Source organism: Phaseolus vulgaris, chromosome 11 (assembly GCF_000499845.2).
Source record: "Phaseolus vulgaris cultivar G19833 chromosome 11, P. vulgaris v2.0, whole genome shotgun sequence".
NCBI classification, from domain to species: domain Eukaryota; kingdom Viridiplantae; phylum Streptophyta; class Magnoliopsida; order Fabales; family Fabaceae; genus Phaseolus; species Phaseolus vulgaris.
This window is the reverse complement of record NC_023749.2, coordinates 44,775,311-44,799,813: the sequence shown is the minus strand read 5'-3', so window position 1 is coordinate 44,799,813 and position 24,503 is coordinate 44,775,311. Positions and strand designations below refer to the sequence as shown.

At 35.8% G+C, this 24,503-nt stretch overlaps 2 protein-coding genes across 2 annotated transcripts; both read left to right on the top strand.

The window, feature by feature from the left end:
- The first annotated feature begins 701 nt into the window (after positions 1-701).
- LOC137808423 (uncharacterized) lies at positions 702-1,202 on the top strand. Its single transcript, XM_068609528.1, has one exon. It carries the CDS (start codon positions 702-704, stop codon positions 1,200-1,202), a length of 501 nt encoding a protein of 166 aa, XP_068465629.1.
- A 14,110-nt stretch (positions 1,203-15,312) lies between these two features.
- LOC137824634 (uncharacterized) lies at positions 15,313-17,535 on the top strand. The gene is made up of 5 exons (XM_068630303.1): positions 15,313-16,085; positions 16,196-16,306; positions 16,550-16,713; positions 16,792-16,948; positions 17,039-17,535. The coding sequence occupies exons 1-5, from the start codon at positions 15,540-15,542 to the stop codon at positions 17,225-17,227; spliced, it is 1,167 nt and encodes a 388-aa protein (XP_068486404.1). The 5' UTR covers positions 15,313-15,539; the 3' UTR covers positions 17,228-17,535.
- Positions 17,536-24,503: the final 6,968 nt, after the last annotated feature.

Sequence of the window (24,503 nt, the reverse complement as noted above, 5' to 3'; positions counted from 1 at the left end):
GTGCCTTTTGCAGGTACCCCCCCTCCCATTTGGAATCCACCTAAGACTGAGAGACTGAAGCCTGAAGAAGTAGCATCGAGTCGAGAAGGATCACAATGAAGCTCTAGCAACCTACCCGAAGGAAGGAAGAAAACGAAGTCATTCAATACTTCTCTAGGTCCCATCTCTCTAGTAGGAACAAATGGCGCCCACCGTGGGGCCAAGAGAAACTAGTTGAAGAGGGAAGGTAGATGGTCTCAACCAGAAGCTTGGAAATGATGACTGAAGTCGATCAGGCAATGTTGTTGTTGTCTCTTCAGAGAGAGATGACTGAGATGAAGTGGAAGACATAAGAAGTTTCCCAGAAGAACGAGCAAGAGATGCAGGATCTCCGAAGGGAGAATGAAGAGATGAAGAAGAAAATGATGGAGGGAGGACCGTCTGCTGGGCTGACCAATGATGTCGGCAAGTCCTACACCTCTCCTCTCGATCCGAGACCGGTGGAGGAGACAAGGGACAAGGTCCCCACACACGAGATGGATGGTGAATCCTGTCTCAACAAGTCGGCCAGGATGACTGCCACGACGTATTCGGCCCGTCGACACCCCTTCACCAATGCTATCATTGAAGTTCCATTGCCGGACAAATGGAAAGGTTTCCACAGTGACTGATACGATAGATCTGCTGACCTGGACAAGCATATGGACGCCTACACTACCCACATGAGTCTCTACACCTCGGACGATGCATTGTTATGCCGAGTATTCCCTACATATCTAAAGGGAGCAACCCTTAGTTGGTTTACAATGCTTCCACCCAATTCCATTAACAGTTTCGCCACACTTGTGGTGAAGTTTGAGACTCAATTTTCCACTAGTGGGTCGCATCACTTAACCTCCATCGCCCTGGTAGGCATCCGCCAGGAGAAGGGAGAGTCACTCAAAGCTTTCGTTGACAGATTCAACAAGGTAGCCATGACCATCCGAAATCTCATCCCGGACGTGGCTATGCATCATATGCTGACAACCCTGCAACCCGAACCATTTGCTGATAATTTGTGTATGCAGCCAGCCACCAGCTTGGATGAACTTAGGAAGAGAGTTGCTAAGTTCATGCAGCTGGAGGAACTTAGGGAGTTTCGCAATCAGGTCCGAGCCGAGGCTAGTGGGGAGAAAAGCAAGGATGAAAAAAGACCGCCAAGGTCGAACTGGCCAACGTGGTGATAGACGCAGAGATAACCAGGGAGACTGAGGAAGCCGGTTCTCGAGATATACCCCCCTAACTGCAAAGAGGGGGAGAATCCTAGGCGAGGCACTCAATGCCGAGTTGATTCCTCCTCCTAGGAAGGTGGCAAACCCCAACAACGTCGACCGAAGGAAGCAGTGCTGGTACCACCAAACAACGGACATTCCACTGAGGAATGTCAGGCTTTGAAAGAGAAAATTGAAGAGCTCATTCAAGCCGGACACCTTCGTCGGTTCTTCAGGGACGACCAAGATTCGAGACGCTCCCCTCGTAGGGACGAGCCCGCCAAAAGAAGACGGTCACCCCCACGAACCATAAACGACCGAGACCGCAAGTCTCGAAGAGATGATCCTCATCGGGACGTCGAAAGAAGGGGCAACCGAGAGGTCATTAATACCATAGCTGGCGGCTTCATTGGTGGAGGGAGTACAAACAGCGCCCGAAAGAAGCACCTTCGGGCGATGCACCAAGTGAATGCGGTGACATTCTAATAATAGGGGGATATTTTCAAGGTCCACGTCGACCATAAGGAGGCAAGAGAATGCTATGTCGAAAGCCTCATAGTAGAACCACTGAGGAACGACCTCTCCCCCAAGAGAAAATCCTCTCAGAAGGATCATTCATCCAGGGAGACCAGGCCGATGTCGGTGGAACCAACCAGAGTGTTGGTGGATCTCGACCCTCGGGCGACCGAAGATAGGCTAGAGGCTAGAGAAGAGCTGAGGCGAGTATCCCTCCTGGACGAGGAACACAATACCGCTGTTGGAACAGCCATGGTAGCAGCCGAAGCCGAGATAATGCATGCCACGTTAAAGAAGAATGTGGATTTGTTTGCATGGACACCGTCTGATATGCCAGGTGTAAGCCTGGATATCATCACACACAGGTTGTCAGTGTTCAAAGAAGCACGGTCGATCACCCAAAAGAAGAGGGATTACGATGATAAGAAGTGCCTAGCAGCAAAAGTAGAATCCGAGAAGCTTCTATCGGCCGAGTTTATACGGGAAGCTCAGTATACGACCTGACTTGCTAATGTCGTTATGGAGACTAAACCGAACGGCAGCTGGAGAATGTGTGTCAATTATAGGAACCTCAACAGCGCCTGCCCGAAAGAATCCTACCCCTTACTGAATATCGATCGGTTAGTGGATGGGGCGGCCGACCATAAGATCCTAAGCTTCCTGGACGCTTATTCAGACTATAACTAGATAAGTATGCACTCCAAGGACAAGGACAAGACGACCTTCATGATGACCAATGCCAACGACTAGTATGAGGTCATGTCGTTCGGCCTCAAAAACGTCAGGACGACCTATCAACGCCTTATGGACAAAATCTTTCAAGGCTTGATCGATCGGTGTGTGGAGTTGTACATGGATGACATCGTCGTGAAATCCAACTCTTTCTACCAACATGTAGAGAACCTCGAGGAGGTATTCAAAGCCCTCAAGGGGGGCTAATATGAAGCTCAACCCCGAAAAGTGTACATTCGGGGTTGAGGGAGGGAAATTCCTAGGTTTTATGTTGACCCATAGGGGATAGAGGCCAACCCCGTCAAATGTCGAGTCATCACCGACATGAGGAGTTCGAAGAACATCAAGGAGGTGCAACAACTCCTAAGGTACCTGACAACCCTCTCCAGGTTCGTCCCTCGACTAGTCGAGTGAACAAAACCGATGGTGCAACTACTTCAGAAAGCATCCAAGTTCAGCTGGGATGACAGATGCGAGGAAATCTTCAAGCAACTGAAGGATTTTCTAATATCTCCATCGATCATACAAAAGCCGAGACCCGACCACTCCATCCTGGTATATTTGGCGATCTCGGAAGAGGCAATCAGTGTTGCGTTGGTGTAGGAGGTCGAAGACAAGGAACGACCGATATACTTTGTTAGCCGGATGCTTCATGCGGCAAAGACGAAGTACCAGATGATTGAAAAGGTAGCGCTCGCCCTAGTCCTCAAGGCGAGACAAATGCACCCTTATTTCCAAAACCATTCAATCACGGTAAGAACCGACTACCCCATCTTTAAAATATTATCTAAACCCGACCTTGCAGGACGAATGATAGGATGGTCGGTCGAGCTCTTCGAATTCGACATCCAGTATCAACCAAAAGGGGCTATCAAGTCCCAGTGCTTGGCCAACTTCTCGGCTGAGATCACACCGCTACCACTTATGTCGGCCGGATGGACACTCTATGTGGATGGCTCGTCCAACAAGATAGCCTGTGGAGCAGGAGTCGTCCTAGAAGGATCGACGACCTCCTCCTAGAGCAAGCGCTCCAATTTGGATTCAAGGCAACCAACAATCAAGCCGAGTACGAGGCCTTACTCGATGGGTTAAACTTAGCCTACGACATTGATATGAACTCAAGAACATGATATGAACATGTTATGAATTCAATATGAGTTGGAACATGAATAGGCATCTTTAGAATTGGATCAAGATTCTTTACCCATTCAAGAACTTAATCAAGAACACAAGAACCAAGCCAAAATCACATAGAAATCCATTTTTCAACATGTGAACCGAATGAAATAAGGAAAGAAAACTAATGCATCGATTAAAACTTCAACAAACACATTTAGAACCACAAGAACAGCAAACCCATGCAAACTATCGAACATAATCACAAACTAAACAAGTTCTACTGATTGAAATAACAAGAAACAACAAAGACATGTTTTAGAATTTGATTTGGAATGGGTATGGAAGAAGAAGATGAAAAGCACAAGGAAACTTATGTGGTTGGAGCTCTTGGAATTGTGCATGCCACTTGAAGGATGGTTGGCTTCAAGATGAGTGTTGTTGCCGCCACTTGAGAATTCAAGAGATCTCCCAAGATAAGACTAAACGAGGAGAAGACATAAGCCTTTCACACTCACTCACCAATTTGGTAGAGATTCCTTTCTAAAAAGTCAATTTCAAACTTGTTATTTCAAAGACCCAAGCACCCCTTTTATAATAGAGAGGGTCGGTCACAAATGTACAAAAGAGAAGGAGCTTGAAAGGTTACTTTCTAGTTCCTTCTAAACTAGTGCCTAAGCCATAAAGGAATAGAAAGAATCATTTCTTCTATCCTTTTCCTAAACTAGCGCCTAAGGTGTTATACAAATGGAGGTGTCTTTTTGGTTTCCATCTTAGCACATCCTAAAACTATTTCTATATTATTTAAAAATTTATACAAAAGAAATTACAAAGAGAGATATTAATTGGAGCCCATTCTTGAATGCTTGTAGTCTTCTTGTTATTTTTGGGCTTGGTCCTCTCTTTATTTAATTCTTCTTTATTTTTTAGAAGACTAGAAGGAAGAACTTTAAATGCTTGGGTGGATGGCCTCTTCCTCCATTAGTGAAATCCTCTTCTACTTGATCTCCATCATGCTCCCCGAGTTGGAGAGAATTCGTCCACAAATTCAGATCCCTGCATATAACAAAGTCAGTTTACTATCAAAACTAACAGTTGAATAAGAGAAAGGCAAACATGACTTAGAATTTGTAAGCAGTGGGAGTTCAAAAAGGAGGTCCTATAGACAGACCAAGTTGGAAAGCATTGTTTGGGAATGATGATATTTTTTGGAAAAAATCCTCTTAAAAGGTGAAAACCATTAGGAGGTATGTAAAAATCATCCCTAACATTTTGTAACCAAGTTGGTGTTGAAATAGGAACCTTGGGTAACGAAAAAGATAAAGAAGGGGAGGTCGTGTGCAAAAGCGACTCCCAGGTTATGGTCGGCCAGATCAAGGGAGAGTTCGAAGTGAAGGAACCCCTACTGCAGCGCTACTACAATGCTACCCTAAACAACATCGCTCGGTTCCACAAGGAACCTGTGGAGCACATATCGAGGCAAGAAAACAAAAAGGCTTACGCCTTGTCTAGGCTATCAGTCACAAAGAAGAAAAGCCACCAACGATCAGTCATACAAATATGTCTAAGCCACCGCAGTGTGTCAGAAACCGAATGCCTTGAAATAGCCAAGACCAAAAATGATAACTGGATGACCCCCATCATCCAGTACCTCGAGCACGGCACATGCAGGCCAGAAGAAGAAAAAATGATGAAAGAACAGTGTGCTCAGTACACAATGATAAATGAAGATCTATACTAAATAGGTTACTCGCCCCCTACTAAAGTGCATCACGGACGAGCAGGTCGAGTATGTACTTACCGAGACACACGAAGGGGTTTGCGGCAATCATTCGAGGGCACGAATGATGGACGCTAAAGTGCTAAGAGCCAGTTATTATAGGCCGAGCGTGCAAGGGGATTGCATCGAATACGTGAAGAAATGCGCCAAGTGCCAAGAATTCGACCCCTTCCACCATGTTAAACCAAAAATGTTGCACAACCTCATGTCACCTTGGCCATTCGCCATCTGAGGAATGGATATTATTGGCCCCTTCGCACCAGGAAAGGGGCAAACCAAGTTTCTCCTTGTTGGAGTGGACTACTTTACCAAATCGATTAAGGCCAGACCACTCGCATCCATCTCGGCAAAAAATGTTCAAAATTTCGTGTGGAGAAGCATCGTGTGTCGGTTTGGCATACCGAACACGATAATAATCGACAACGGTCGGCAGTTCATCGACCAGGGGTTGTAGTCCTTCTATGTCGACCTCGACATTGAATCAATCACAACCTCGGTCGAGCACCCACAAACCAACGGTCAAGCCGAGGCCGCGAATAAAGTCATTCTAAACGAATTGAAGAAGCGCCTCGACAAGGCGAAGTGTCGATGGTAGAGGAGCTAATAGAAGTCTTATGGGCATACAGATGCACCCCCGAGATAACTGCACCCGAAACACCATACAACATAACGTATGGGACCGAGGCAATGATCCCAGTCGAGGTGGGCGAGCCCACTATTCGAAAGCAAATGTTCGACCTTACCTTAAATGAGGAAAGCCTAGCGGTGAACCTCGATTTGGTAAGCAAGCTTCGTGACAAAAGCAAGATCAGGGAGACCGCGTGCAAGCTTCAGGCGTCAAGGCGCTACAACACGTAAGTCCGGTCGAGGAGCTTCCAGAAGGGAGAAACTGTACCAAGGACGTGGAATGTCACGCACCTTAAGTTTTATTACAGCTGAAAGAAATAAAATCACACACTCTTTCCTCGCCCTCTCGGGAAGGTTTTAACGAGGCGTTTTTCTCAAGTATTAACACCGCTCACCTTCAAACACTCGATTCAGTCTGGATGAAGCCTTTACCGGCATACCCTGCCGACATCGATCAACTCGGTTTGGTCTGGACATAACCTTAACTGGCATACCCTGCCAACACCTCCCACTCGGTTCGGTCTGGATGAAGCCTTAACTAGCATACCCTGCGGACACTGCTCAACTTAGTTTGGTCTGGACATAGCCTTAATCGGCATACCCTACCAACACTTCCCACTCGGTTCGGTCTGGATGAAGCCTTAACCGGCATACCCTGCCAACACCGCTCAACTTAGTTTGGTCTAGAAGTAGCCTTAATCGGCATACCCTGCCAACTTCTCACTCGGTTCGGTCTAGATATAGCCTTAACCGGCATATCCTGCCGAAACCAAGAAACCCCTAACGATGTTCATTACATAAACAAACCTAAAGGATTGCATATAAGAAGTCGATTGCCCATTCAACTTGTTCAGTTAGAAGATTCGCATTAATGACCGACATTTTAACTTGTGAAAAAAAAATCATTTAAATGCGTTTAAACCGAATATACAAAGTAATAAAAGAAAAGATTGGTATATTAATTAAAAGCATAAAGGGGGAGGCCACACCCCAGCCTCGGGGGGAGAGAAATTTAAAGCAAAAAGGCCACAACCCGGCCGAAGAGAAAGAATTAGCAAAACTAATTTTGATGGTCTTTGTCTTCCTTCCCTTCGGTCGGCCCAGACTGCTGCCTCGCCAAGGCCTTCATCTCAGTAATCGGCATGATCCGACCCTGGTACACCTTGTTCTTGAGGTCGAAGGTACCAGATGTCGGCGGCCCCCATAAAGAACACGGGCCTGGTGGAATGCTTGAAGGAAGCTCTCTTTGAACAACTCTTCGGTCTGGTCATAGTTGCGGTCCAGCTCCGCCTCGACCTCGTCCCTAGCAGCTAGCAAACGGGCCAGCTCGGTCGCCATGGACGAGAGCTTCTCATCTCTCTCCTCCACCATCCCTTTAGTCGGGTGCTTTCAGCCATCACCCTTGCCACCTCGGCCTCCATCTCCACCAAGCGGTGCTCAACTCAGCAACTCCTTGTTGAGCTATCTCCTTCTCGACCACCTCCCGAGCCAATCTCTCCGAGAACTCGAAGGTAGCAACTAAAGACAGCTTCAGATGGCCAGACGCCTCAGCCAGTTCATGCTCCAGCTAGGATATCTTCTCGGCATGACGGTCTCAGTCTTAAGATCCCAGCTGGATCATGACCACCGACCGACAGAACATTTCCAGGCCTTCCTTTAGCAAATTCGATGAGGGGACGACCCAAATAACCTCTCGAGTGGCTTCAAGGAGTGCAAGGCGCAACCCCCGAGAGAACTGCATGTCACCCCCCAGAATGGCCAAGGGTGACATTGAAACCGTCGTCGATCGCCCGGCCTCTGGAGGGGCGATCGCCTTCTCAGCTTGCTTGGGCGAGAGCGAGTCCACCTCAATCGCTTCCCGAAGAGGTGGAGGTGGCGGTAGCGACCCAGGGGAGCGGGTCGTGGTGGCAATGTTACCCCCCTCCCTTGACTGCTTATTCGACTTGCTGGAAGGGCCGGTCGAGCCCTTGCCAGAACGGGCACCCGGGCTCCTCACAGTGTCCAGTGCATTAATACTCGGGCGCCCCTTTCTCTCGGCATCCCGTTTTATGAAGCCCTCCAACACAGTAGCACCAGTCGGGCACTCTTGATCCATAATTTCTGCAAAAAAGAACAAGTGTTAGAAAGCGATTACAAATCCGACTGATAGCAAAAGTAAATTCTCATACCCTTAACGGTCGCCCAGCGCGCCGATTCGATATAGGCTCCGATCAACTTTCTTATGGGAAGCTTCCTCGGGAGCGCATCGAAGAGTGAGAGAATATCCAACTCATCGGCACTCCCGGTCGGCCTCGGCCACTCCTTAAAATCACGAGGTTGGTTAGTCTAGTAGAGGGGAAACCTCGACTGTCCGGTCTCATCAAAGAAATAGGTTGTCGCCTTCGGTCGAACTTAAACCTTAACAAACCTCTCTTTAAATCTTTTATAAGAGATGGCGAAAGAATTGAAAAGAACACTCCCTGACCGACCGATCAGTGAGTGCCAGGAAACAGGGTGGGCTGGATGGGTGAAGGAGATGGACGTCACATATTAGGCGAAAGGCTTGAATGGACGCCCAGGTGTTTGGATGAACCTAGGCGGGAGCCACATTAAGCGCCCAAAGGACGCCCATTGTAAACTTATCAAAAGGGAGAGAAACATGTAAGTCCAAGAAAAGAAAGGAATACATGTAGAAGAAGGGGGGACCGGTACTTGGTCTCCCCAAACAAACACTCTCGGTTGACAAGCACGACTCAATGCTAAAGAAGCTAGAACGCCCGCCCTCCTTCAAAACCGGGCACTTATCCAAAAATTTGGAAACAAAAGCCTCGGTCGAAAAGGTAGACGAGATCCCAACAACCTTACGATTGACCCATCTAAGATCTATCAGAGGGATGCTCTGCAAAGGAGAGCCCGACCGGTCAACAGCGTTGGCCGGGTCATCTCCCCTAACAACCTCTACCTGGAGTGGCACGTTGGCCACCTCGACCGACAAAGAATAGGTTGTAGAGGACTCAGAAGAGAGGACGGAGAAGAGGGACGAGCAAGAGGAGGAGAAGGGGGAGAAGAAGAAAAAGAGGTAGGCCGAGACAAGGTAGACATAACTAACCTTATACAAAGCTGAAGACCGGGAGACAGCAAGAGTACGAGAAAACACTCGGTTATCAGAGTAGGAAGACGAGGAAACACTCGATTATCAGAACACTCAGCAGAGAGGTAGCTCAGTACCTCGACACTATTGGGACCACTATTTATAAGCGCCAAGGACCTCAGAAGATGAAGCGTCACAACGATCTCAACCATTAGATCTCCCAAATCCAATGGTTCACGTCCGAAAAAACCCTCATTAATGCGGATCACTTTACGCCGCCTGAGGTCATGTCATACCTCGGGAAGCCCAATAGTCACTCACCTAATGAGAACCGACCGACACCTATCATTAAAGACTCATCAGATACATTCATCCTTGAGCCTGGGGGCAAGTGTACTATTATGGACCGACTGGACATTACCACGACTCGGTCTCCCTGACCGAGCTGACCAAGACCTGCACAGACCTGCAGGCCGACCGACACACTTAAATCCATTTAATGCTCAAATCAAGGTCAGTGAAGCTAAACTACCATTAAGAATTAGGTACTACGCCCTTAAGTGTGATCCACTCTACTAATCCGCCCCAATAAGGTAAGCCCATTAAACTAATATAAATAGCACACACTCCAAGAACAAAGGTGCGTTATTATCACTGTACACCCCGAGTGTCGAATACCTTTTTTGCTGACTTGAGTGTTGGAGTGCCTTCTGCAGGTACCCCCCATTCGGCATTTACCTAAGACTGAGAGACCGAGGCCAGAAGAAGTAGCATCGAGTCGAGAAGGATCACAACAAAGTCCTAGAAACCTGCCTGAAGGAGAAGAAGTCATTCAATAGTTCTCTATGTCTCATCTCCCTAATAGAAACAATTTTTATTTATCCATAATAACACCAATATACTTATGTTTTCTATTATTGTAATGGTTTAAATTTATTTATTTTTGTAAAACATTGAAAATCAATACTATTTTCAAAAAGACCAAATATATTTTTTAATAAAAGACTATGTTACAAGCATCACTTTGAGTTCTAGCATCCTATTTAGACTGACATTCTAGAATTCATCTATGTGTCATCTGATGAACAAATCCAATATATAAAAAAAAAAGCAAGATAGAAGTTCATGCAGAGGGGCAAAACAAAACCTGTATAGAAAAAAAAAAAAACTAACACCTTAACTACAAAATCCTATACATAAGAATTGAAACTTATTATAACAAAATGAAATTAAAATCACTCAAACTAATAATGAATTGTCATTATTTTATTCATATAAATTTAAAAGGAAATTATTTTGTAGTGGCTAATAATTATGCTAAATTTATTAATTATATTAATTTTAAATTAATAGAAAATCTTCTTTAACTTATTTAAAACCAAATGACTTGAATAAATAAATAAAACTAAAAATAAGATATATTACTGAATTTAATTTTGATGTTTTATAATTAAAATAAAATCATAAAATAAATAACTATTTACTCAAAAGAAACAGTCCTTAAGGTTGAAGAAATATTTATTAGAATTCAAAATGTTAAGAACTACGAATTTCTTTTCTGGATACAACCAATAGATTACATTCCGTTAATACACCAAATAATATATCTTATTAAATACTTAATTGAAAGCAAATAAGTTGACATATGATGTAAAATATTAAATATACTTTCAGGGTTTTTTTTCTATAATTAAGAAAGGAAATTACCTTAAAATAATATTTTTTTAGTAACTTAGTTTATTAAAATATTATTAGTCTCTCTGCTAATTTCTACAAATAATTATTAGTTATTCTTTAAAAATATTATTTATTAAAAAAATAGTATTTTACTAATATCTAGGAATAATCAATCAATATATATAAATTATTTTAATACTAATATTATTAAATTTAGGATGAAGAATTTTTTTTTATAACTTTTTAATCATGGATTTATACACAAGAAACAGTAGTTTATTCATGTTCTTTATTTCAGGAATTACTAAAAATTGAAACCCATTTAGCCGTTTAAGGAACATAAGTTGTTTACAATTCTGTAAAAAATGTTGGTGAAATATTTTTTAATAATGTAAGTAATGCAATTTTAGATTTATTTACTCTGTGTCATACACACACTTTACATTACTTTTAAAACAAACATTAATTTTTTTACAATCTTTATTTCGTATTCAATATAATAAGAAAATAAATTCAATTAACAAAGGTCAAATCAAAAGAAGGTTGCATAGCACATTCTAGAAATAACACAATTTATTAAATACTTGTTATGAGTACACAAAAATAATTTCTGCCCATTATTAAATGGATAATTTAGTGATAAATAATTTTAAATATTCCTTCTAATTCTTCTATACTTATTAAATGAATAAAATATTCAATGTTTTTTTAATATTCAAACCATTAAATATTTTCAAAAAATTAAATGTATTTATCTTTTCATTTAATACTTTTGCTATTAGTAATTAAAGTATTAAATAAATTATAAAGTAATTAAAAATACTTAATGTTACTATTTAATAGTTTTATAGTTTCTTGCATTAATTGAATTTATCTTTTCATTTAATATTTTATTTATAATGTATTAAAAATATTTTGAGAAAAAACAAAATTACTCTTTAATTATATATTAATTTCATGCGTTCTTGATTCAAAATATTTATTATTTTAAAATATAGAGAAAATGCTATTTATTTCTTCAGCTATATTAGGATTTGACTCTCTTTTTTTTATTAAATGTACTTTTATATAAAAATCTTATTTGCGATAGTAATATATCCAATTAATATTTTTTTAAGAGTAATATATTATCGTTAAACATTAATAAACTAAATGAGAAACTAGACATGTATTAAAAAATTGTTTTTGAAATATAGTATTAATTTATTGTAACCATACCAATATATATAAATGCGATTTTCTCCTTTATGTAGACGTCTTATATTTTTATTTTACCTTCAATTATTTTTTGAAATTAAAGAAAAAGATAAAAAACAGAAATTATCAAAATATTAAAGTTAAATGCATGGATATTTACTAACACATAGGGATGGTAAAGCGAGGCGGGCCGTGCGGGCTGGCCCGCGGCCCGCTGGTAAAAAACGCAGGGCGGGATGACCTTTTCAACCCGCTAACCCACATTAGCCCGCCCCGCATTAGCCCGCAATTCGCAACCCGCGCGGGCCAGTAGCGGGGCGGGGCGGGCTGGCCCGCTAACCCGCAAGAAAAAAAATTGGCACTTAGTAGCAGCATGGCCACGTACAAAAAAATCTACCACTAAAAAAACCCGTACAAACCTGTAAAAACTCAAAACAAACCCAATACAAACTCACTGCAACCATAACAAGGGGTAAAAAGAACAACAACTCTTATCCACCAACCCAACATCCCACAAAAACCAACAACCATCGAAATAGAGATACCTATCACCCTAAACTGGGTCATGTTAATTAAATCGATTTCAAACAGGATAAAGGAGCAAGACACCAGTGAGAAAAGGAGAAGCAATTTTAGAAGTTACCCATGACCAAGCCTTCAATTGAGTCAAAAGTTATCTTATTTTTATTGTATTATTTTTATGAAAAATGAATTAATTAATTGTCATTGTTTTAATATATGCAGATGATGGGGAAGATTATAATTATGAAAGAATGGATGAAAGTTATTCTAAGGTGGCATCCAATGTTATTGAAATGGAAGAATGTCAATAATGTTTATGTTTAATGTTTTTGAATTAATGTTTATGTTTAATGTTTTGGAATTAGGTATTTTTAATGTTTTGGAAGTGGAAGAATAGTGATATTTGATATTTATCTTAATGCTTAATGTTTTGATGTTTGACTATATTTGAAAAGGAAGAAAAAAAAATTAGGTTGGATAATAACAAATATATAGGATTAATTTGACAATTTTTTAATAACAAAATGTAAAAAAAATAAATATTTAATTATAAAAAAAAAGAATGCGGGTTGGCCCGCAAATCCGCGGGCCAGCTCTTATGCGGGACGGGTTGGGAATTCTAGCCCGCAATAACTTTGCGGGGCGGGCCAACCCGTCCCGCATCTTTGCGGGCCAAGCGGGGGGCGGGCTAGCCCGCTTTGCCATCCCTACTAACACATCATAACACATTACAAATCGCCTACAATTTTGTGTGTGTAATTATCCATTATTCTTTATATAACCAACACTATTAATGTTTTTTTTTAAAAATATATAGAGTTAAAAAATAACTCTTTTTTACTAACTTTTTATAAAATGAAGGGTTAATTATGTTTTTCCGTCCCAAGATTATAATATATTATAATTGTTTTTCATTTCTGGTCCAAACTTTATACCATGCAAGTGTTTATAGATGAAAATAATTAGAATAAGTTCTTCTACATGTGGAATTGATTTAATTTGAATTTTCACCTCATCAACTTATTGGAAATAATTATAGTGGACATATTCTGCAATAAAAACAACAACAAATATTGAAAAAACTAACAATCATTTCACATACAGAAAGACTTATTCTAATCATTTTCATACTAAATGTATTATCTGGATGGTTTAAAGTTTGAACTAGAGATGAATATCAATTTGGTATTATAATACATGCACAAAAAACATATTTAACCCTAAAATGAAATAATTATAGTGGACATAGTGTGCAATCAAAACAACAACAAATCTTAAAAAAAAACTAACAAGCATTTCACATACAGAATGACTCATTCTAATCATTTTCATCATATAGGTATTACCTGGATGGTCAAAAGTTTGAACTAGAGATGAAAATCAATATCGTATTATAATACATAAAAAAAACATATTTAACCTTAAAATGAGTTAATTTCTTTCATATTATTTATTAGGAATGAATAAATATTTTAAATTATCTTAAAAAAATATTATTTTATTGTGTTCGATATAAAATTATTTTATATTATTCTTTTATTTATTTTCATTACTAAACGAAGATTAGAAAACCATTTTTAATATATATATATACACAAATAAATAAAAGTGCTCTTGACTGTTAGAAAGTGTTTTTTATTTAAATATTCCTTATAAAATACATAAAAATAGTTTCACATTTTGAAAATACTGAGTATGAGGAAAGAAATACAAAAAAACAATGAAATTATTCAATCATCATTTTAAATAAAATAATATTAAGTATTGTCTTGGGCATTATGAAGAAAAAAAATAAAAATATATTTATTTTAATGAAAACATAAAATAACGTTTAACATAAATTATTAAAACAATTAAAAGTATTTAATATATTAAATATTTCTTATTTAGTAATGTGTTTAAAATATTCATTAACAAATAACCTTCAAATAGTTTAAATATTTACTATAATATATTGAATGCGCTTATGACCATGAGAAAATATATTAAATATTCTGTAATTAGTATTTTTCTAAACATTTCTTAATACGTTTGTCACTTTTTAGAATAAGAATAAATAAAATAAAGTGCTGTTATATTAAAAAAAAATAGGGACTGTTTAATTTTATCCTATTAAATAATTCACATATACAATTAATAAAAGAAATAAACAGTCATGAAAAATTCTTAAATTTTTGCTCTAACAATATTTTTTATTGACTTTTTTACTTTTATTAATGACACTCATTACTACTATCCATAAATACTCCTTACTGCACAATTGTCCATTTCCTTTGCTTCTTCCATGAGTTACTATGAAGGCTCTTTGGTGGGTAGTAAAAACCATAAGTGGGACTCACACATTTGAGACAAGAAAGTTATAAAAGACAACAAAGGTATTGTGGTCCTCCCATGATATATATGAAACAAACAACAACCTAAGATGACACTCTCTTCCCAAAGTGGCTCCTAGATAGTTTTAGAGTTCATAATGATTTAGAGAGAAAGAAAAAAAGAAAAATTACTGATACAGGTATATCTATCTGAACCATATGATTGAGTGAGGTGTGAATCTATGATCTTTCTTTCAGTGTAATTTAGACAAACACATTTAATAAAAAGGGTGTGTGATTTTTCTGGTATATGCAAATTATAGTAGAGATCACTGAAATCTTTTGAATCAGATTTTAAACCACTGAGGAGTGTGTTGTTGGCGAATATAATATTTAGTTGCCATACATTTGCTTGGTTTTTGTTTTGAATATGCATTCCATTTTTCTTGTTTAGGCTATTTTGAGTTTCGATTTTTGTATCTATATAAGATATGATGATGATGCATGTCTATGTCAAACAAATCTAGATTTTAGAAAAATCCGAAATCTTTCAGATACTTTATGTCTTTACCACCCTATTGACTCTACTTTTTCTCTCTTTTTCTTCTACATTTGCTCACAGGACCATTCAAGGTTTGCATAAAACCACTGGGGTGGTGGTGACACTGACACCTTGTTTTATTCTGAACTTGGTTTTATTTGCCTTGGAGTTACTTGGACCATTGCTATAGTGCGTGTGTGGTGCTTGAAATATAGCAGCAATGGGTGAAGATGATGAAAGCTCTAAGAGTAAGAACGATGGTGCTGGTGCTGGTGGCAGTAGAAAAGGTGCTGGTAGACCTTGCAAAAAGCCAAAGCCAAAGAAGGTGCCACAGAGGGGACTTGGTGTGGCACAACTTGAAAAAATTAGACTTGAAGAAGAGGAAAAGGAGAAAGCAGCAGCAGCCGCAGCAACAAGTGCAATTGGATCATCAAACAATTCCCCCTGTGATCTGCGTCTTCAATTTGCAAACTTTCCCCACACCAATCATCCATCTTCTCCAAATTCATTGCCTTCAAGCACTGTTTCATTAGCAAACAGTGGTGGCTCTGAGGCTTGTTTGCATGGTGTTCCACCTCAAGGGCGTGTGGGTGGGCCCCACCTGTGGACCCCCCATAATTTTGAAAATGAGAACAAGAACTTAAGGATGGACCCTAAATTGACTCTTGCATCAACTTTGCCTTCTGAGTCCAACCCTATTAGCCCATCATTCAATTGGGTGCAAAGAACCCAACAACAACAACATCATCATCCTTCTTCATCAATGGTAAGATGTTTTAAAGTTTAATCTCTCTCTCTTCAATTTTCATAATGGTTTCCATCTTTTACACCATTCTCTTCCTGTGGAATAACACAGATTTGGTTTTGATTTTTCAGGTGAGTGCCTCCTCAGGGACTTCATCAACAAATGTGCCTAATCCTCTAATAGAGATCCCTTCAAACCAAAACTACAGTGGATGCTATGTTTCTAAGAGGCAGGAGGAGAGGGTATTCACAATTTCAACTCTTCCAACCATTGAATTTTTTCAAGATAGTGTTTCACATGAATTTTGTTCATGTATCTGAACACATCTTTTCATTTAATTGTTCATATATATCCTTTCTTTTAATTTTTATATTGATATTTTTGATGAATTCAATGTTTGTGATCGGATTATTTTCCTTGGATTTTGTTTATAAAATTTGGAATAGATGACATTGTAGAATCTTAATACAGTGATGTTGGTGCAGATGACAGGGATTAAAAGACCAAGCTCCTTCTCTCTTGAAAACCCACCTTTATCGTCTTCCAATTTTAAATCTTTATCTTTTCCTTCTCCTATGAAAGTAAGTGAAACAATTTCATGTCGTCGTGGAAGAGAATTCAATTTGGATTTTAGCAATTCAACTATAAGGTTGGTTCAACTTTTGATCTTTTGAGTTAATAATTTCTTTGTAGTTACAAATTGTGCTTAATCAATTTTCATTTGCAGGGAAATTCCTTCCCTTGAACCATCCAACTCAGACCTGAACTCAAAGAAAAAGAAGAAAGAGAATAATAATTTTGGTGGAGATTTTCTGAGACTAGCTCCTCCTATTCCATGCTCAAATTTCAAGTCTACTTCAGCTTTCCAACCATTTCACAACCTGGTATATATATGTTTGTCAGATTTGGTAAAACTCAGTAACCATTTTCTAATTTTATTGTTCGTTCTTAACTTCCATTGTTTTTAATCAAAGGGAATCATAAAGAATCAAGTTCCTCCCCCATCAGGGTACAAACAATTTAATCAACAACAACAACATTGGTATAATTTCATCCCTCCATCATCAAATGCAGCACTAATTGGACATCAGCAATCAGATAGGTTTCAAAATTGTAATATGGTGGGAAGAAGTGCTAATCTGGATCTCAGTTTGAAGCTTTGAACATCTTCTGCACATTTCTTGTGGCGTCACTCTTAGAGCCGTGGGACTTGTTTGGTCATCTTGAATTTAGTTTTGAGTTGGTATGTAGTGCTTCAAAGGGACTAGAAATCACTAGCCTTGAGAAGCAAGAGTGGAAAACAAAACATAGGTGCTGATTAATTTCTTTCTTTAATGACTATGTTGTTATTAGGCTTAATCTTGGTGGCAGTGCTGCCTTTGGAGATTTTTGTTAACATTTGTTATGTTTGTTATTTTTTTCCTTTGTTAACATTTGTTGTGTTTGGATTTATGTATGAGCCAGTTTAGACCATAAACTTTTCATAGTGTGTTTAATTACTCTTAAAAATATGTTGGTACATTTATATTTTCTTTGAAATCAAGTTTTCATGAAAGTAAGACTTGAATTTCTTTTGCAAAGACAATTTTTAAAATGAAAACTACTCCAAAATTACTCTACCAAACATGTTGCTGATTCAACTAACATGTATGCTTCCTTTTACATTAGAAGAAGGTGAATTTTGGACATTGAATAAAATAAAATCGCATGCTTAGTTGTTTTATGTTATTCATACTTTTGCACAAATTGTGCTTAGTCTTCTCACTTCTCACTGCAGTAAAAAAACAATTACTTTACAACTTTTTTTTTTTAATAAAATATTATATTATAATAAAATAATAATTTTTTAGGTATCAAGTGGAACTTATGTCAAGTATCATTACTTAACTTGGTTCTAAACTGTGAATCCTTCTTAACTTGGTTTTTATTTATCCACAATAACACCAATATACTTATGTTTTCTATTATTGTAATGGTTTAATTTTTTATTTTTTTTTAAACATTGAAATTCAAAACTTTTTTCAAAAAAGCCAAATTATTTTTTTAATAGAAGACTATGTTATAAGCATCACTGAACAAATCCAATATAGAAAAAAACAAGATAGAAGATCATGAGGAGGGGGCAAAACAAAACCTATATAGAAAAAAACACTAACACCTTAACTACAAAATCCTATACATAAGAATTGAAACCATAACAAAATGAAATTAAAATCACTCAAACTAATAATGAATTGTTAGTAAAATTGTCAATATTTTATTCATACATTTATAAAATTTAAAAGGAAATTATTTTGTAGTGGCAAATAATTATGCTAAATTTATTAATTATATTAATTTTAAATTAATAGAAAATGTTCTTTAACTTATTTAAAACAAAATGACTTGAATAAATAAATAAAACTAAAAATAAGATAAATTACTGAATTTAATTTTGTTGTTTTAAATTAAAATAAAATCATAAAATAAATAATTATTTACCCAAAAGAAACAGTCCTTAAGGTTGAAGAAATATTTATTAGAATTCAAAATGTTAACAACTACGAATTTCTTTTCTGGATACAACCAATAGATTACATTCCGTTAATACACCAAATAATATATCTTATTAAGTAGTTAATTGAAAGCAAATAAGTTGACATATAATGTAAAATATTAAATATACTTTCAGGGTTTTTTTCTATAATTAATAAAGGAAATTACCTTAAAATAATATTTTTTTTACTAACTTAGTTTATTAAAATATTATTAGTCTCTGTGCTAATTTCTACAAATAATTATTAGTTATTCTTAAAAAATAGTATTTTACTAATATCTAGAATAATCAATCAATATATATAAATTATTTTAATACTAAAATTATTAAATTTTGGATGAAGGAATTTTTTTTATGAATTTTTAATCATGGATTTATACACAAGAAACAGTAGTTTATACCTTGAGAAACTTTGACTATATGTACAAGTATTCATATTCTTTATTTCAGGAATTACTAAAAATTGAAACCCATTTAGCCGTTTAAGGAACATAAGTTGTTTACAATTCTTTCAAAAATGTTGGTGAAATATTTTTTAATAATGTAAGTAATGCAATTTTAGATTTATTTACTGTGTGTCATACACACACTTTACATTACTTTTAAAACAAACATTAATTTTTTTTACAATATTTATTTCGTATTCAATATAATAAGAAAATAAATTCAATTAACAAAGGTCAAATTAAAAGAAGGTTGCATAGCACATTCTAGAAGTAACACAATTTATTAAATACTTGTTATTAGTACACAAAAATAAATTCAGCTCATTATTAAATGGATAATTTAGTGATAAATAATTTTAAATATTCCTTCTAATTCTTCTATACTTATTAAATGAAGAAAATATTCAATATTTTTTTAATATTCAAACAATTAAATATTTTCAAAAAATTAAATGTATTTATCTTTTCATTTAATACTTTTGCTATTAGTAATTAAAGTATTAAATAAATTATAAAGTAATTAAAAATACTTAATGTTACTATTTAATAGTTTTATAGTTTCTTGCATTAATTGAATTTATCTTTTCATTTAATATTTTATTTATAATGTATTAAAAATATTTTGAGAAAAAACAACATTACTCTTTAATTATATATTAATTTCATGCGTTCTTGATTCAAAATATTTATTATTTTAAAATATAGAGAAAATGCTATTTATTTCTTCAGCTATATTAGGATTTGACTCTTTTTTTTATTAAATGTACTTTTATATAAAAATCTTATTTGTGATGGTAATATATCCAATTAATATTTTTTAAGAGTAATATATTATCGTTAAACATTAATAAACTAAATGAGAAACTAGACATGTATTAAAAACTTGAAATTTTTTTTGAAATATAGTATTAATTTATTGTATCTATAAAATATATATATATATAAATGGGATTTTCTCCTTTATGTAGACATCTTATATTTTTATTTTACCTTCAATTATTTTTTGAAATTATCAAAAAGATAAAAAACAGAAATTATCAAAATATTAAAGTTAAATGCATGGATATTTACTAACATCATAACACATTACAAATCACCTACATTTTTTTTTGTGTGTAATTATCCATTATTCTTTATATAATCAACACTATTAATGTTATTTTTTTAAAAAATATATAGAGTTAAAAAATAACTTTTTTTTACTAACTTTTTATAAAATGATAGATTAATTATGTTTTTCCGTATCTGGACTATAATATGAAATTGTTTTTCATTTCTGGTCCAAACTTTATACCTTTCAGGTGTTTATAAATAAAAATAATTAATTAGAATAAGTTCTTCTACATCCTAAAATGAAATAGTTATAGTGAACATAGTGTGCAATCAAAACAACAACAAATCTTAAAAAAAATTAACAATCATTTCACATACAGAATGACTCATTCTAATCATTTTCATCCTATAGGTATTACTCGGATGGTCTAAAGTTTAAACTAGAGATGAAAATCAATATCATATTATAATACATAAAAAAAACATACTTAACCTTAAAATGTGTTAATGTCTTTCATATTATTTATTAGGAATGAATAAATATTTTAAATTATCTTAAAAAAATATTATTTTATTGTGTTCAATATAAAATTATTTGACATTTTTTTTTATTATTTTCATTACTAAGAAAACATTTTTAATATATATATATGTATATATATATATATGTGCTCTTGACTGTTACAAAAAACTGCTAAAGAGGAGTTCAAAGTGTTTTTTTTTAAATATTCGTTATAAAATACATAAAAATAGTTTCACATTTTGAAAATACTTAGTATGATTAGTATGAGTAAAGAAATACAAAAAAAAAAAGAAATTATTCAATCATCATTTTAAATAAAATAATATTAGGTATATTGTCTTGTATTATGAAGAAACAAAATAAAAAATATATTTATTTTAATGGAAACATAAAATAACGTTTAACTCAAATTATTAAAACAATTAAAAGTATTTAATATATTAAATATTTTTTATTTAATAATGTGTTTAAAATATTCATTAACAAATAACCTTCAAATAATTAAAACATTTACTAAAATATATTGAATGCGCTTATGACCATGAGAAAATATATTAAATATTCTGTAAGTATTTTCCTAGACATTTCTTAATACGTTTGTCACTTTTTAGAATAAGAATAAATAAAATAAAGTGCTGTTATATTAAAAAAAAATCAGGGACTCTTTAATTTATCTTATTAAATATTCAATTAATAAAAGAATTAAACAGTCATGAAAAATTCTTAAATTTTTATTCTAACAATATTTTTTATTGACATTTTTGCTTTTATTAATGACACTCGTTACTACTACTGTAACACCCCATAATTTACATGTAACTATTATAATAAAAGTTCTACCAGTTTTTATACAAACTTGGAGTTTTTAAAAATATTCTTAATACATTATTAGGATTTATAGAAATACAAATATTTACATATTCATAGCTCAAAATAAAACTCTAAAACCTTTAAGACTCTCCTGCACCTGTATGGTCATCTACTCATGTACATCGACAGTCATCGCAGTTCAAACACAACAAGAGAGGGTAAGCTAGTGAAAATAGAATTTTATAATATAGACACTTAAATCAAAAGAGAAAACCAAATTACATGATCAATTTCTCAAATTATTCAATTTTCTTCAAATCTCAACAATAAAACAATCACATAGATCTCACATGGATCTACACATTCAAAATATTCAACAAACAACGTGTTCCGGAAGACCCATATTAAGTAAGTCCTACCAGAGACTAACACCTGATCCAAAGATTACCAGCGAATCCAACAAAAAGGATCAGGGTAAGTTCAATACAACCCAAGTCGTGCATCTCATATGTCACGGTGTGCATGAACTCCCCCGTTAGCTTCTCACCACCTGATGTCTTAGTCTATGTGACTTAGATCATCAGTGAAGCTCGGAGATCTCTGTTACCACATAGGCATCAATACTTAATACACAACAAACAGCAGTCCATACATTATCTCAAATGTATGAATTCAATTCCACACCATTTCATCATCCAGTATCATTCCAAACACGATCCACAACATTCAAAAGTGTAATTAACATAAAAAAACAACACTTAAATATTAAACCATCAAAATCTAATATTTTTACAAATTTAAATAATATATAAACAAACAACACAATATATAAACACACAACATCCCTGCAAGAGAAATTGAATATTGGGACCACGTCCCTTCCGCATTCAGATCTTCTATCCTAGGGTGCTATTAAAAATTAAATTTAGCTTCCCTTACCTTAATTGCTTGCTTTCTTAGAAACTTCTAGAATTTTATTCCCCACAGTCTGGATAAGCTTCAAGATTTACTGGCCTAATGCAAATTATCCAAAGAGAACAAAAATTCAGTATATAATAGAATAAGTTGAGAGGATTAAACTTCTCAACTGACCCCTACCAAGATTGATGACTACATCCTAAGGAAAAACAGAGAACAAGGGATATTTAGAGTAAAAATGAACTTACTTTGTTTGAAAATTTGATCGGGTTGAAATGTTCCTTAACTCCTCAGCTACGTGGTATGATCAAATTCTAAAATAGATGAGGTATGGAGTGAGAAATTAAGAGAGAAGATAGAAGGGAGAGATGGAGGGAGAAAGAAGAAAGAAAAAGAATGGTGCGTGACAGGGGGCAAGGGTTCTGTTGGTATTTTAAAAAAACACGTTGTTACATTATCTCCAACTACAAAAATTTTCGTCCTCGAAAATGAACTTACCAATATAGAGATTAGGGTATGATGCTCATATCTCCTCTTCAATTTCCCAAGTGGAGTCTCTAGATATGAGATCCCACAATACTTTCACCATGGGAATACTTCTTCCACGAAGTTGTTTCACTTGTAAATCTAAAATTCTGATTGACTTCACTTCAAATGACAGATTTTCTTTCACCTGGATGGAATCAGACTCTAGAATGTGGCTAGGATCAAGTACATACTTTCTTAGCTAGGATACATGGAAAATATTGTGAATGTTAGCTAAAGGAAGAGGCAAAGCAATTTCATAAGCCACATGGCCTATTCTCCTGAGAATTTGATAAGGTCCTATGAACTTAGGAGTCAATTTCTTGGATTTGAGTGCTCTTCCTACACCAGTGAACGGTGTAACTCTCAAAAAGACATGCTCACCCGCAGAGAATTCTAAAGGTCTTCTTCTTTGATCTGCATAAGATTTTTGCCTGTTGAGAGATGTTTTCAATCTTTCTTGAATCATTTTGATTTTCTCATTGGTTTCTTGTATTAATTTTGGTCCAATTAACACACTCTCACCATCCTGAAACTAGCACAAAGGTGTCCTGCACTTTCTTTCGTACAATGCCTCGAAAGGAGCCATTCCTATGCTTGCTTGGTAACTGTTATTGTAAGTGAACTCCACCAAAGGTAGAATTTCATCCCAACTGCCCAAATGATCTAACACGCAAGTCATAAGCAAATCCTCTAAGGGCTGGATAGTTCTCTTTGATTGTCCATCAGTCTGAGGATGATATGCTGAACTAAGTTTGAGTTTAGTCCCCAAGGCTTCTTGAAGTGTTTGCCAGAATCTAGAGCTGAATCTGGGATCTCTATTTGAAACTATGCTGGAGGGTACACCATGCAATATGACTATTTCATCGATGTAAACCTGGGCCGACTTCCGCTTAGAGATTCTCAAGTCTATAGGTAGGAAGTGTGTCGTCTTTGTCAACCTGTCCACTATGACCCAAACAGAGTCATGCTTCCTCAAAGTACATGGTAAGTGGGTAACAAAATCCATTAAGATATTGTCCCACTTCCACACTGGAATGTCTAATTGAGTTAACATGCCTCCAGGTCGTTGATGTTCAATTTTTTATTTCTGACAATTCAAGCAAGCAACTACAAACTTAGCTACATCATTCTTCATGCCATGCCACCAATAAGACTTCTTGAGATCTTGATACATTTTGGTCATTCTTGGATGTAAACTAAGTTTGCTTTTATGACCTTCAGATACCACTGTTTGCTTTAGTTTATTATCCTCTGGTATGCATATTCTATTTTTGAATCTCAAAATACCATTCACTCCTAAAGAGAAGTCTTTAGCTTTGTCAGTATTTAATAAACCCATGAAGTTCTTCAATTTTGAATCTTCCAACTGCTTCTCCTTCACATTCTCTAGAAATTCATTAGTTATAACAAGTATATTACAACTAATGCAATTTGAAGACATCGAAACCTCCAAATTCATACTCCTGAAATCTTCAATCAATGCTAGCTCTCTAATCATAAACAACGACATTTGTATTTTTTTACGACTCAACGCATTTACAACAACATTTGCCTTCCCAGGATGGTATATTAGCTGGAAATCATAGTCCTTTAAAATTTCGATTCGCCTCCTTTGCCTCATATTA